Genomic DNA, 16,149 nt, shown 5'->3' with positions numbered 1-16,149 from the left:
TAAGTGATCTTGCAGGTTGAGTCTCAGATACAAGAAGAAATATTGAGGAAAGAAATGTGTAAACTCAGAAATTAACAAAAAAAAATAAGAGGCAAATACTAGACACTAGTCACATATCATGGCATGTATGGAATTGAAACAGGAGGAGGCAATCCGATCCTACCAACAAAATGATTGGGATTGACAGAGTAACTAAAGCAGTCTTCAGAAATAAAAATATAATTGAACCTTAAAACTTGTTTCATAGATATTTATTAAATTGCTTATAGTGCATATATTAAAATTTTAAGCGAAACCACTGAAGAGTAGAAACAATGCAATATTCAAATCAATAGAGGGAAGAAAGAAAAAATGGAATTTTAAAAACTTTGTTAATTCAAAAGAAGGTAGGAAATGAAATTTAAGAAAGTAGAGGAAACAATGAGCAACAAAATAACATAAAACTGTATGACTAATCACAATAAAGATGACAAAAATAGTCATTTAAATCCAGAGAGATCATTTTGTATTAAAAATAAGTATATCTCGTTTGTACACCTAGAAGTGTTGAAAGCATAAATGCTAAAAACAACTTACTGAGCAAATATGCATGGGAGTAACAAATTTTATTTTATTTATTTTTTTAAAGACTTTATTTATTCATGAGACAGAGACAGAGAGAGGCAGAGACACAGGCAGAGGGAGAAGCAGGGTCCATGCAGGGAGCCCAATGTGGGACGCCGTCCCTGGACCCCAGGATCACAACCTGAGCCAAAGGCAGACGCTCAACCACTGAGCCACCCAGGCATCCCTGGAAGTAACAAATTTTAAAGCCATTTTTGGGGGCAACGATTTTATTTATTTGACAGGGAGAGAACACATGTGCACATGAGTCGGGGGTGGGGAGGGAGAGGCCGACTCCCCGCTGAGCAGGGAGCCCAGTGATGGGGTTCAATCCCAGAACCCTGGGATCGTGACCTGAGCCAAAGTCAGACGCTTCACTGACTGAGCCAGGCAGGTGCCCCAAAATATTAAAGTCTTAATATGGGCAACGATTACTACCACTATGTCATGATGCTTTTTAATTTCACCAAAAAACCATAATAATTCTAAACCTGTATGTTTCTAATAAAAATGACTCAAAATGTGTATAGAAAATAATCGGCTGAACTGAAATAAGGAGTATACAAATCAACCATTATAAGAAGAGGTTAAACATACATCTGTTAGCAATTGGTAGATCATGCGGACAAAAATTATCAAGGGTGCAGAATATTTTTAAGTGAAATAACAACCTGATTAGGTAGGCACCTAAAATTATAGAATAGATAATTTTCTCAAGCACACATTTTGCAAACTGATTTTCCTAATATTCAATAAAGCAAAGCTCCCCAAGCTTTACAGTAGTTGTTACCATATGGACAATTTCTCTGATTACAGTGCCGTTAGGTTAGAAATGAATAGTAGAGGGACAAAAAATGTAGGAGGCAATACAAAGCCATAAGTTTAGAAACCAGGAAATGAGGATGACATTACTCATAGAAAATATGGTTGTCTCCCAGGAAAACCCAAGAGAACATACAGAAATATTATTGAAATTAGTGAGAATTTAGTAGGGCTACTTATTGAATCTTAGAATAACTGGATTCCTATGAAGAGCGTGTTACTGTAAGAAAATATTATGAAAACCACTTGCAAAATCAACACCAAGAGTATAGTACCTTAGAATAACAAACATATGCAAAACTTTTATGGAAAAGACATCAGAAAGCTTTATCATGAGATTATAAGAAGACGTATCTAAATGGAGACTGCTGGGAGTCGGAAAAATAAGTATTTTCTTGATTCCGTTTAATTCCAACGCCAAACATTCGCTTAGCGCTTGGGACAGTGACAAGCTGGTAAGATGTACGTGGAAAAGCAATGATAAATAACAGTTCTGAAGGTGGAAACAAGGAGAGGAGCCTGGGCTTCCTGGACTTAGAGTGTCACGGGGCTGCAGGAGTTAAACAGAAGGGGTTGGTTTGCCAAAGCAGCGAGCAAATCCAACAGCAAAACCCAAGAGAGAGCCTGGGAGCTTGCAAAATCTAGAACTCCAGGTGCTGGGCCCTAGGTGGTCCTCAGTCTCTCTTTCTCCCCAACAATTATGAAATGTGAAAGCTGACCTGGTATTTGTCCCCTGTAGCTTTTTCCCACAACTCAAAGTCGTGATAGCTCTGTTATCAAAAAACATCCCCTGCGACACAACCAGTGGTAAGAGACCTCTCTAGGGCCTTCACAGCCGAAAACCAGAAGGAAGTGGCTTTGGAAGTCCTCTCACTGAACGTTTGAAACCTACTGTGAGGAATCATCATGCCTAGATAAGCAGCTCTCCCAACTTTTGGGAAAAAAAAGAAAGAGAGAGAGAGAGAGAAGAAAAAAAATATAAACTGAAATTGAATGAAATGAGGCAATTTCGAATGAGTCTGGTGACCATGGCAATGAATAACATCCTGCATAAAGCGTGAACATTTGGAAAATGACCCGTGCTGATAAAGAATTTTAAAATCTGAGTTGTTTAAAATTTCCTCAGATTCAGGAAGTTACTTTATAAACACCAGAATGAAAAAAGAACTTATTATAATATCTGCCTTAATACACACAATTACCCATTATGATGTTCCCTAGGTTTTTGTTTTTTTTTTCTCACAAGGCTCTGTGCTTTGTCATTGCTAAAAACAATTAAAGTGTAGCTTTTCACTACATTATAAATGTAGCTTTTAAATGGTTCTTTAAATTCAGGGATACTCAGTGAATACATTTTTCCTCTGGGATGTTCTACCAAAATAATGACGACAGGAATTAAAACGCTTATTTGTAACATTTACTGATACTTAACACAAGGAATTAATTTGATGTGTTCCCCACATTTATCACAAATGTCTTTTTAGACTGACTACCTTGTAGCTTGTGACCACCCCTTCCCAACAAAGCCAGGTGTGAGGTGTTTTGGACAACCTGCCTTTGTGTCCATCCAAAGAAATCACAGAGCCTTACCCAGATAAAGCCATGTGGTTTTATTTAGTCTGATTTTTGGAAGCGATCTGATTTTTTGTAAAAAATTGTTTCTGAACTTTAAGGATATTTAGTTCACATTTTTCATATCTTCCCAATATGCACTGGTGGTCACTTTGTCACATTTTTTAAGCAAAATAAAAATGTTAATACTTTTAAACTTCCTACCTCAAAAGAATATTTTTGATGCCTGAACAGAATTGGAATGATTCACTATTAAGTTATGCAGATTTTTTTTTGAGGCAAAGCCATTAGGCTGAACCATTCAAAACTGCTGATTGTTTTGACTTGCAAAAGTGTCAGTTTTAAATGCTTCCATCTGTATATATAAGAGTGAATGGTGGCTTTGTAATTGTTAGAAATTAAAGCTTCTTAGGTTCTACACAGATACAGGGCATCAGAATGATACATTAGACAAACTATTATTTGTTCCTAAATCCAAAGTGCATATGTAATTGAAGTATATAATAAAAATAGGAACAACTTACAAGGGGCAGAAGAATCTTCTTTCTTTGCCCAGACTGGTGGTTTGTGTACAGCCTGCTTACTACCCAGGACCTTTGGCTCCTATTCTAGTTTTTGTTGTATTGGAACCATAGACGTCAACGCTGTCCTAAATATTCACTTACATGACTTTATTATATTACAATTCTATTTTTGTTATTATTTATAATCTCCACTAGATTTCTTGGGGACATTGATGGTGGGTTTTATGTCCACGTCCCCAACACGCAGGGCCTGGCAAGTAGAAGCTGCACAATAAATGTTGGTTGAATGAATGGATGGTCATGGACAAAGCATTTCCCATGCATTATCTCACTTATTAATTTTAAGAGTGCATTGTATCATACTTTTAATTTGGTTTTGAATCAGTATTTTCTTGTCTTGTGTTTTGTTTTTAAACCAATGGCATCAATTAAGTAAGGAAATGCCTAGTAACCACCATAGGAATTTTGGAAAATTTAGTAAAAAAAAAAAAAAAAAAAAAAATCTGGGAATTGAAAACTTGTATCTTGTCAGTCAGTTCTTGTTGTTGTTATTTTTTAAAGATTTTATTTATTCATGAGAGACACAGAGAGAGATAGAGAGAGGCAGAGACACAGGCAGAGGGAGAAGCAGGCTCCACGCAGGGAGCCCGATGTGGGATTCAGATCCTGGGACTCTAGGATCACGCCCTAGGCGGGAGGCAGGTGTAAACCGCTGAGCCACCCAGGGATCCCTGTTGTATTTTTAATGAAGCCAGAGATCTTGCATCATATGTAAGTTCTGAATTTAAATTTTACATGGTGGCTAGATTGTAAAGAGCAGTGAACTGCTTCATTGCAGTGAAAATGTCATCTTACGCCCGCACTGATATATAGGATTTTGGACCTGCCCTCTTTCTTCTCTGTGGTCACATAGATGGACAAGGATCTCTGATCCTCAGATGATCTTATTAAATATGTTACTATGTAAGAGTTCAGATGAGCTGTTTGATTTTCCTACTGTTATGTATGTACGCATTTAGTTTAATACCTCTTGAACTGCAGTAAGAGACTATTACTTATCTGGATGTCATTCCAAATAATGTTAAAGTGGTTGCATTTGTTTTGTAGGACCAGCGACACAGTAGTCCTTTCCCATAAGGAGCACCTGCCAGTCACTCAGGTTGCGATGAGAGACACAGGCCAACCACATTCAGAAGCGGCTTATGCACTGGGGCCTCTGCTCTGCCAGGGAGACAGTAAGTAGTGGCCAAGAGGAACTGTCTTGACCCCTTGAAAATCCATGTCAATGTGTTAGGAGAAATTTCACTGCCTGAGTTCATAAAAACACTGTCTATCCTAATAATCTATATTTCATTAGGCATATGTTCACTTATAGAAGTGTATGTTGGCATTGTACTTGAGAAAAAAAAAATGAGAAAAATTCTATTACCTTTTGAGTATGTGTCCTTTACATAGTATTTAAATCAGACTATTGCTGTGAATGCTCATGGAATGATCTGAAATATTGTACCACCTGGTCAGCAAACATCTAATATTAGCCTACTAAGTATAAGTATTGGCTGGGTGCTGAGATCCCTAAAAGTGGTAAGATAATGAGAAATAAGGTGACCAAACCAATCCAGTGGACCTGTTCATACCTTGTGGCTGTTCTGCAAACCTCAGTGGTCTTCACTCTGCTTATCCCTCCAATTGCATCTGGATTTCTTTTGTATCCCACCCTCTTGCAGACTAACTGAAATGAAACAGATCAGTTCTACCTTTAATTTACCTCTTTCTAACTCCCTTTCTGATCCATCACTCCCAAGAAACAGTTCTTTCTAGCTCATCGATGAGACCTCGATATTACTAAAGCCAAATTTTATTCTCAGGTGTCCTCTAGTTGACCTGTCAGCCACTTTGGTCTCCTTTCTTGATTTCACTCTTTGATTCACGTCTTTACTTGGCTACCAGCTTACCACATAATTCTGGGTTTTCCTTCTTTTTCTTACCCCTTGCCAGTGGCATCATGTTGGGGTGGCCCAAACTTGAATTCTTAGCCCTCCTTCTCTCTGCTCTCCAGTGGTGAGCTGTTCCCAACAGGCTTGTGGCTTTAAATACCACATTGATGTCAATGATTCCACCACCTCAAGCCCAGTCTCCCTGAACTCCCAACTCCAGCCTCCAGCTGGTTATTTTGTATCTCTGCTTGTCTTTCAGCAGGCATTTCAAAATCAGTTTATCAAAAATAAGGGGAAAAAAATGTTTCTACCACAGCCCTCCCCAACTCAGAGCATGGCAACTCCATTCTTCCTTTTGCTTAGACTGAGAACATGACAATCATTCGTAACTTCTTTCCTCTTTTCATACACATATAATTCATCCACAAATCCTATTGCTTCTAACTTCAAAAACAAACCCAGAATCCACCTCCATGACCACTAGCACCTGATTTGTTGCTGTGGCTTAACTGGCCTGCCTGCTGTTGCCTCTGCCCATTAAGCTGATACTTCACGTAACAGCCAGAGGGATAAGTCATGTCATGTCAGTCCTCTGCCCCAAACTCTGCAGGGGCACTGGTATCAGAGGAGAGGCCAAAGTGCAATATCCACCGAGGCTACGGTGGCCATGCTGCCCTCTGAGCCCATAGAGCAGCAACCTACAGGAGATCCTGCCATGTGAAGAAACCCTGGCATTCCTGAACCTTGCTATTGAGAAAAAGTAAGAGTTTCCTACTTCAGATAACAAAAATATTGAGATGTGGATAGTCAAAATGTAAAGAACATATTAACATGCCTTGACTGAGGATAGTATGAGGTGTTGATTTTTCCCCCTCATGACATTAAACTGTAGACCACGGCTCTGTTTCTGGATAAGATGAAGTGAGCATGCCCTCCTCATCTCTCCTACTGAGTCCACTTATAAAACCTGGATGGAATGCCTGAAGGGGTTATGTCAGGACTCTGGAAAGCAAATAGTAGTGAGGAAGAAAAATGAGAATACACCATTTACTTTATCCTCCAGTATCTGTTGGCCAACAGAGATGTGGGCACTGGATCACAGACAGAGAGGTTCCAGGAGAAGCCCTCTAGCCCTGGCTGAGAGAGAGAGAACAGAGAAATACTAACCTTCAGTGAATGCAGGATCCCATTTCCTTCTCTTTTTTATGTTTTCTGAGCCCCAGGCCCCAGGCAGACCCATGGCAATAGCAGCAGAAGCTGTCCTGGGAGCTCAAAAGAGCCAAAACCTCGGAAGGGGCCTTTGGCTCTAAATAGGGCAGCAGTGACTCAGAGATGGTGGAAAGACTCCTCCTAGTTTTGTTTTCTTTTTCCAGTTACCCATTGCTTGACAATGGACTTGGTATAGTTGCCCAAGTGCATAGGAGAGCACAAGAGAACAGTCTAAATAGAGCCTGTTTTCTGGTTCTGTGATTAAAAAGGGAGACCAGGGGACCAGGGGAGGCAACTGTTCAGGAAAGCATGCTATATGTTGCTTATGAAGTCCTGGGCTCACCTCAGAGCAACATGTGCATGGAATCTGATCCTAATTGTAGACCCAAGACGTTGAGAATGGAGCCAGGAGGCTACCACCAAGTCTGGCCACTGGGTGGTGCATGAGTGAGGCCAGTCTGAGTAGTACTGCAAAGACTTTGAAAACTGGACTGCAGGTTGCAATGCATGGCAGGATCCTAACCAGGCCAACTGCCTGAAAAATAAAAAAAAATAAAAATAAATAAAAATCTAAATAAATAAAAAACAAAAAATAAAATTTGTGTGTGTGTATATATATATATATATATATATATATAAATCAACATTGCTCCACAAAATTTAAAATAAAGCCCAGAGTTTATTAATATAATATTTAATATATCTAGGAAATAATCAAAAATTAGTGCAAAGAACTTAGAAAAATCTAAGCTGGCTGAGGAAAATATAATCAACAGATACTAATACAAATATCACACAGAGGTTAGAATCAACCGATAAAGAGTTTAAAACAGTGATTACATAAGAACTCTAACAAGTAATCATAAACACTTTGGTAGCAAATAGAAAAAGAACATTTCACCAAAGAAATAGGATATATAAAGAGCTAAATGAAAACTTTAGAACTGAAAAATACAGGACTAAAATAAAAGATGCCTTGGGTGGGCCAAATAGCAGATCTGAGATGAGACAGTCAATGGCCTTAAAGATAGGAATGACTCAATCTGATCAAAAGAAAAAAAAAAATCTAAAAATGAACAAGGCCTCAGGGAACCGGAATCAACAACAAAAGATCTAACATTCATGTTATTGAACATCCAGAAGTAGACAGAATAGTGTGGTGCTGAAAAAAAGTATTTGAAAAAAATAATGGCTGAAAAATGTCCAAGTTTGGCAAAAGACAGACTTGAGATGTTGAATGAACTTGAAACAGGATAAACTCAAAGAAATTCATATCCAGACACATCATAATCAAACTGAAAACAAAGACAATGAGAGATGTTTTGAAATCAGCCAGAGAGAAGAATGGTGCATCATCTCCAGGTGAATACCTACTCAAATGGCAGTGACTTTCTCATTAGAAATATGGAAGTCAGAAGGAAGTGGCAAAACATTTCTCACGCGTTAAAAGTAAAGAATTGTCAGTCCAGAATTCTACATTCAACAAAAAATCTCCTTCAGGGATGAAAGTAAAAATAAATAAATTCGCAGATGAAGGAAAGCTAAAAGCATTCATTACCAGAAGACACTCTAAAAGGCTTTCTAAAGGAAGATTCAGACAGCAGGGAAATGATATCAGAAGGAAATTTGGGACATCGGTGATAGCAAATCAGCTTTAGAAATGGTAAATATTGGGGTACATGTAATAGACTATTCTCCTTTGAGTTATTTTAAATATATCTGTGGGTTGAAAGGAAAAAATACAACAGAATTTCATAGGGTTTTTAATTTGTATAAACGTAATACATTTGGCGACAATAAATAAAGGGGACTGGGTAAAATGCCAGAATTATTAGTGAGATTTTGACATATAAGACGAAGTGGTTAAAATGTAGATCCTGCGCAGATGTGAAAAGGTAGGTATATATAGTCATTCCTAAAAATAACTGATCAAGGAACTACTATAGACAAATAAAAATAGAATACTAATGAATGTTTAAATAACCCAAAAGGAGATAGAGAAGGAGAAACAGAAGAACAAAAAGAATTAACAAACAAGAAAAAATAATAAAATGATAGAACTAAATTCAACTTGTCAACATTTGTATTCAATGATTGGTCTAAACACACCAATTAAAGGACAGATTGTTATGACTCAACTATGTACCATGTACAAGAAACTCACTTCAAATATAATGATATCATAAGTTTAAAAAGAGGTGCAGGAAAAGATACACTACACAAACACTAATTAAAAGAAAGCTGGAGTTTCTGTATTAAACTCTTTGCTTGAAAGCATAGAAAATGAATAGATAAAAAGGTGATTAGGAAGACATGAGGATCTTAAATGTGTTTGCTAATAACTGAGTTTCAAAATACATAAAGCAACAACTAACAGAATGGAAAGGGAAAGTAGATAACTTCATAAGTAGAGAATCCTCTTCTCTCATTAACCTTTGGAAATAATAGAGGGAAAACAAGCAAAGTCTGTACAGAAAACTTGAATGTCACCACCAGTCAACAGAATCTAATTGACATTTACTGAACATCCTACCAACAGCAAAATACACATTCTATTTAAATGCACATGGATACACCATATTCTGTGTCATAAAGCAAACTTTAGCACATATCAAATAAATCATACAAAATACATTCTCTAAAAGAGTGAAAATATCAGTGAGGGTGACAAAACATGAGAGACACCTAACTCTGGGAAATGAACAAGGGGTAGTGGAAGGGGAGGTGGGTGGGGGGTTGGGGTGACTGGGTGATGGGCACTGAGGGGGGCACTTGGTGAGATGAGCACTAGGTGTTATGCTATATGTTGGAAAATTGAACTCCAATAAAAAATAAAATACTTAAAAGGGTACATTTTATTGTATGTAAATCTATAGTATCTAAAAACTACTCTAATAAAATAGATTTTCAAAAATTAAAAAAAAAAACAAAATACATTTTCTGACATAAATGAATCAAACTAGAAACAAATAACAAAGAGAGTGAGAAAGTTTCCAAATACTTAGAAATTAAACACCAAACTGTTAAATAATAAGAGTCAAGGAGGTCTCAACAGACATTATAAAATATATTGACCAACATATTGAAAATGGTGGGAGACAGTTATGGCCATGCTTAGAGGGGTATTAATAGCATTAAGTGCTTGTATTCTGAAAGAAAAATATCTCAATGCACAATCTCTTTCAGAAGAGGAAATTCTTCCCAACATTTTATGAGGGCCAACATTGTCCTGATCCCCAAACTAGACAAAGAAAATGCAAAAAAAAAAAAAAAAAAAAAAAGAAAAGAGAGAACTATGGACAATATCATCATGGACATATATGCAAAAATCCTCAACAACAACAACAACAAAAACTCATTAGCAAAATATTTTTAAAAATATTTAAAAGAATAATACAACATTACCAACTGGGGTTTATCCCAGGATGCAAGGCTGATTCAGTGTAGTAGACCCTGGAACAGTGCAGGTCCACTTATGGGCAGATTTTTTTTTTTCAATAAATACAGCACAGGCCCATAAATGCATTTTCTCTTCCCTGTGACTTTCTTAATAACACTTTGTTTTCATCAGCTCACTTTACTAAAAGAATACGGTGTATAATACATATGACATACAAAGTGTGTGTTAATCAAGTGTTAATGTTATCAGTAAGGCTTTCAGTCAACAGTAGGCTATTAGTAGTTAAGGTTTTGGAGGGTTAGACGTGACACATGGGTTTTCAACTGTGCAAAGGTCTGCCTCTAACCCCTTTGTTGTTCAAGTGTTGACTATATTTGAAATCAGTCAATGTCATTGATCGTATTAACAGTTTAAAGAAGAAAAATCACACCAGATGTTTTTTCTGCATCAGTTGATATGAACATGATCATTTGAATTATCATAACTATATTATGAATTAACAGGATAATAAATTTAGATCAGATAGCATTCACAATAAAATTCTTAGCAAACTATGAATAAAAGGGAACTTCTTCATCCTAACAAAGGGTGCCTATATACAGAAGAGCTAGCATCATAATTCTTGATGAAAAACTGAATTCTTTCCCCCTAAGACTGGGAACAAGATAAAGATATTCAATCTTGCTACTTCTGTTATACAACTTCAATCATGCTAGAAGTCCTAGCCAGTAATGTAAGGAAGGAAATAAGTGCATCCAGTTTGGAAAGCAAGAAAGAAAACTATTCACAAATACAGGTGTGATAGGCACAAATATTTATAAGCAGCTCTGTTTGTAAATGACCAAATCTGGAAATGACATTGACATTCTCAGATGTGGATGAAGAAATGTCGGCCCCATCCATATGATGGAATACTACAGAGCAGCAATAACTTGTGACAACCTGAATGAATCTCAGAGGCTTTACCTTGAGTGAAAGAAGCCAATCTCAAAAGGTTACATCCTGCATGGCTCCATTTATATGACACCTGGAAAAGGCACAGCTATAGATCATGGTTGGCAGGGCCTGGGGCAGAAGGGCGATGTGACTATAAGGGAATTGCAAGAGGGAGTTTTGGGGGAGATAGAATTGTCCTTTATCCTGATTTTGGTGACAGTTATACAAATCCATGCATGTATTACAATTCATGTAACCATACATCCCCCCAAAGTCAATTTTATTCTACAACAATCATTAAATAATATTGTTTTCTAAAAAACACAGGGCATGTCCAATGATTATCTCTCCACTCAGTTGCAGCCTTGTCCAGAATCTTAATCCTTCAAAGAGTCAGTATCTGAATATTCACATTGTGGCTGTATGTTTGGAAGAACCCCCAAATGAAGGCTTGCCATGAATGCACTTAATAGTTTAAAAAAATGCTAGAAATACAAAATACAATTGTTACTCCGTTTCATAGTTATTGTCACTGTCTTTTTTTTTTTTCCTTTTTGGAAACAGATTCATTTTGGAATTCCGCTTCTTTCAATACCGAGACTTCATACCTTCATTTCCCTACGTTCCGTGGAGAGCTCAGTGCTGATGTGTCTTTCTTTTTTAAGACGACAGCTCCTTCTGGGGTGTTTGTTGAGAACCTGGGGATTACAGACTTCATCAGGCTAGAGCTGCAGGGTGAGTCGCCCCCTGCACAAAGCCAGCAGGTGTTCAGTGCTTAACAAGAACCCTTTTGGGAACCAAACTCTCAAAGTGCTGCCATGCTTTCTTTGTCACTTGTGTTTCTCTAGTAAATACTAAAGTTCTTTTTTTAAACATTTATTTATTTGATATAGAAAGAGAGCATGCAGGATAAGAGGGAGGAGGAAGGGGCAGAGGAAGAGGGAAAGAAAGAGTCTTAAGCAGACTTCGGCACTGAGCATGGACCCTGATGCGGGGCTTGATCTCATGACCCTGAGGTCACAAGGTGAGCCCATACCAAGAGTGGAACGCCTAACCGGCTGCACCACCCAGGCACCCCTAAAGTTCTATTATTTTGAATCATTATTTAAATAAAGAGTAAAACAGTGATTCATGAAACACAGCAGTCTGCCCAATTTTGTGCTGTGCTAACTCTGTGTGCAGTCGGGACACTCTAAACCAAACTGGTCCAATAACTTGCTCACTAAATTGCGGAATCATTTCATTTAATTGCCTAGTCCCATTGCTTGTGCACGTATGAAAGGCTCAATTCCTTACTTCAAAATTTCATGGATGTCTTTTAAAATAAAGTATACGAAGATTTAAACCACCTTTAAATAAAATCTCACATATACACGAAACCAGATCACATGTCGGTTTTCTTCCCTTAGGGAATGATCTCTACTGCTTAGAGTTGAGCAAGATGAAGAGTAAGCTCTGAGGAGGAATATGTTAAAATGGCTATGTTTTTCTTCCTCCAGGCTACAGATTTATTTTGCCCTCCCAGCCAGCTCAGAGTGACATTCGTCTGCATCGATGTCACGGTGGACTTTACTAAGGAGCCTGTCACTTCCCTCCTGCCTACCAAGGCTGACTTTCCTCCCCTGTGCACGAACCGAGCTACTCTCCTATCTGTACTTGCAGCTCCTGCAGAAGTGACCTTCTCCTTTGATGTGGGGAATGGACGTTGTGAGGTCACAGTGCGGTCTCCCACTCCCTTTAACGACGATCGGTGGCACCACGTGAGGGCAGAGAGGAACGTGAAGGAAGCATCGCTTCAAGTGGATCAGCTGCCCACCAGGACCCAGCCCGCGCCCGCTGACGGGCACGCCCGCCTGCAGCTCAACAGCCAGCTCTTCGTGGGTGAGTGCGCGTGGTTTCCCGCTGAGCTGCGCGGCTGGCGACGGGCCCAGAGCAGATGCTGGTGACAGGTGTGCGCTGCCTCGGTCCGCACCGTGTACCGCAGGCTCCCTCGACCCTTGGCCTCCCTTGCCAGAGATGGTTGGGAATACGGTTTCCATAGAATATTGCTGCTGATTCTTGTTTCTGTAGATTTCCCAGTTCACAGACCAGGTCATGGAGGTTCAGAGAGATCAAGTGACTTAGTCTAGAAACTCAAATAGAAGAGAAATCCGATTCCTGATGGGCTGATTCCCAGGCTTGCACTCAATAGCATCGATGACCTGCGTTTGTTTTAATTACTTCTTATCAATACCACTTATAAAGCAATTAGCAATTTTCACCTAGTTCTCCCGCTTCACCTCTCAGTGAAGTTGGAGAACCTGCCACGTAACTGTGACAGATTTCTCCAGTGTCCCCTCAAACACAGACCCTAGGAGATGCGTGTGGCTGTGCCCCTCGGGACCAGTGCCAGCTGCACCTGCTCAGTGCCTCCCTCCTCTGTGGTTCAGTCCTTGCAAAAGCTGGGTTCAGAACCCAGCTGGCTCTTTATTCTCGCTGCCTGTTCTTTAAAGATTAAAGCTCTGGGTAGTGGAAGCCTTCCTTTCCATTTACTTGCTTCTTTTTTAAAAAAAAAATAATTTTGTCTTTTTCTCAAAAAGAAAGATAAGTTTTGCTACATTACTTTTCAGACAACTCTATTCTAATTTGGAAACCAAGCAGATCAATGAAGGAGCTCTTAGGTGGTCATTTCTCATGTATTTTCAGGTAAATAAAGATGCAGTCCAATTAAAACCTGAAATAAATCACAGATTAGCATGCAGTCTGCTTTTGCAGGGGGTACCTACAGCATCTGGTGGCTAGTGCTATGCAGGGAGTGTGTGTGTGTGTTATAACCCATGGCACCATAAAACTCTGCTTCAAGCGCAGTTCTTATGAGTAGGCTTCACATTAAGTCTTGAAACTGTAAATCAGATTAAACAATTTTATTTTTTGCTTTGTAATCCTGAGGATTAATTAATGGAATTTCTAGGAACACAGTTTTCATGAACATCTACCTAGAATTAATATCTTCACTGAAATGGTATTTCCAGAGTCTGGGAAGCTAGAGGAAAGTTCTGATCTAGGGTACATACCCCAGGCCCACTGAGTCAGAATCTCTGGGAATGAACCTCAACTCTGTTTTCAGCAGACCCTTACACTCCCAGATTTGAGAATAGGCTGGTGTGAGACAGGATAGAAATACAGAGAGCTTACCCAGTGCTCAGTTACTATTGCCCTATGTGACCTCAGAGCGGGCAGGCTGGAGCGAGGCTGGCCTGAGGACCTAGGTTTTCATATCATCCCTCTCCCTGCTCTTTCTTTGCCAACTTCTCAATTCCTTTCCTCAGTGGTGTTATGGGAAGCATGTCTAAGAAAGGCTAGTATTACATATACAATTTGTTATATATATATAACAAATGTGTAACAAAATATATATAACACATACATATAGAAACTATAATGAATATTATATATTAAATATATAATATATATATACATTTGTATATTATGTGATATATATTATATTGCAAAGATTTTCAACTATGTAACTTTACTGTGTGCATCACAGTTTATATACTTTAAAAAGGTGAGATGGTCTTTCTTGCATGTGAAGCAATCGATGTAAAAACGTAGGAGTCTTTCTAAATATAACTTAAAGAAGTATTTTCAGAATAAATATTTACCAAGGTCAACTTCAAAAGTGGCTTTGTGAATGATTTACTCACTATTGTCCACTGATGCTTTCTGTGATAGCAGCCTATGTTTTCAAACTTGTATTTGTTCATAAAACTTTAAACGGGTCACTTTTTTGACATCGGTGTGGCCTCAGTTGGACTTTGGGGTTGAAGACTCCCAGGAGCACATTTGCGATTGCAGTGTTTCCCTTGTAGGCGGGACGGCCACCAGACAGAGAGGCTTCCTGGGGTGCATTCGGTCACTGCGGTTGAATGGGCTGGCCTTGGATCTGGAAGAAAGGGCCACGATGACGCCAGGTGTGGAGCCGGGGTGCCCAGGACACTGCAGCAGCTACGAACACCTGTGTCGCAATGGAGGGAGATGTAGAGAGAGGCCCAGGGGTGTGGCTTGCGACTGTGCCTTCTCTGCATATGAGGGGCCCTTCTGCGAGAGCGGTGAGTGTGTCCTCCATGAGCAGGATGGAGAGAGGAAGGCACATCATTTTGCGGGGTGCCTTGTGTTTTTGGTGTTTGACCCCGTAAAGAAAGGCTAAGGCGGTTCTCTGTGATTAGCTAGAGTTGTTTCTGTCCCAAATTTGACCATTTATCTTGGAAAGAGGTATGATTCTCTTCTTGAGAAGCTCTTGACTACTTATGTTGGAGCTGGTATCATCGAAGTAACATTGGGAAGAACTATAACTCGAAGCATACGTTTACACTTGGCATTGAATGCTGTGTAAATCTGAGATGAAGCATTTTGCGGGCAATAATAAAATATTGTTAGTCCTATGTTATAGGAATATGCATGGGGATAAGTTATCTTTTTAATCCATGCTTTATTATTTCTTTAATCTGAAATATTTTTAAATTGTAAACAACCTAGAAAAACATGACATCATTGTTTTCTCTCTTGAGATATTTAAGGGTTGGAGATATTATATAAATACACATAGAGAAGAGCCTTGCGTTGACATAGCGCTAATATGACAAAAATGAGTGTCATTCCAGAGATTTCTGCGTATTTTGGAACTGGCTCGTCAGTTATCTACAACTTTCAAGAACATTCTAATTACACCTTCAATAAGAACTCCAGCTCCTTTGCAGCTCTGTTTCATGAGGATCTGACACTGGCCGGCGAAATAGCCACACTGAGCTTCCGGACTACAGGGACGCCCAGCTTACTCCTCTACGTGAGCTCCTTCTATGAGGAGTACCTGTCTGTTATCCTTGCCCCCAATGGTGAGTGTTGGGACCCTGAAAACAAAGATACTGAATTAGAAAATCAAGACCATAATGAGATGGGCCCTTTAGGTGTTAAACTACAAAAAGGAAACACAATTTCAAGGCTTGCCATTCTCGTTCTCTTAGGAGTGGTTTATTTTTCATGATAACCTCAAGTGTTTATCACTAAAGTTAACATTTCAGTGATTACATTTAAGATACATTTCTCCCATGAAAGTTTGATCATTTTATGTATTTGATGTGCAGCTATGCTTCTTGCTATTCTGGGA

The 16,149-nt window shown here is 38.9% G+C and overlaps 1 protein-coding gene across 2 annotated transcripts in view; it reads left to right on the top strand.

The window, feature by feature from the left end:
* The window catches only part of LOC144320789 (contactin-associated protein-like 3), a 197,480-nt gene that overhangs the window by 157,421 nt on the left and 23,910 nt on the right, over window positions 1-16,149 (top strand). For both annotated transcript variants that reach the window (XM_077909755.1, XM_077909750.1), the window contains exons 15-19: window positions 4,629-4,756; window positions 11,568-11,738; window positions 12,666-12,884; window positions 14,855-15,094; window positions 15,647-15,877. In XM_077909755.1, coding sequence (XP_077765881.1) covers window positions 4,629-4,756; window positions 11,568-11,738; window positions 12,666-12,884; window positions 14,855-15,094; window positions 15,647-15,877 — 989 coding nt within the window. The remainder of the gene's footprint in view (window positions 1-4,628; window positions 4,757-11,567; window positions 11,739-12,665; window positions 12,885-14,854; window positions 15,095-15,646; window positions 15,878-16,149) is intronic.

The sequence above is a fragment of the Canis aureus genome, chromosome 1, assembly GCF_053574225.1.
Source record: "Canis aureus isolate CA01 chromosome 1, VMU_Caureus_v.1.0, whole genome shotgun sequence".
NCBI classification, from domain to species: Eukaryota; Metazoa; Chordata; class Mammalia; order Carnivora; family Canidae; genus Canis; species Canis aureus.
The sequence above is the reverse complement of the archived record's forward strand: the minus strand, read 5'-3'. Positions and strand labels throughout refer to the sequence as shown.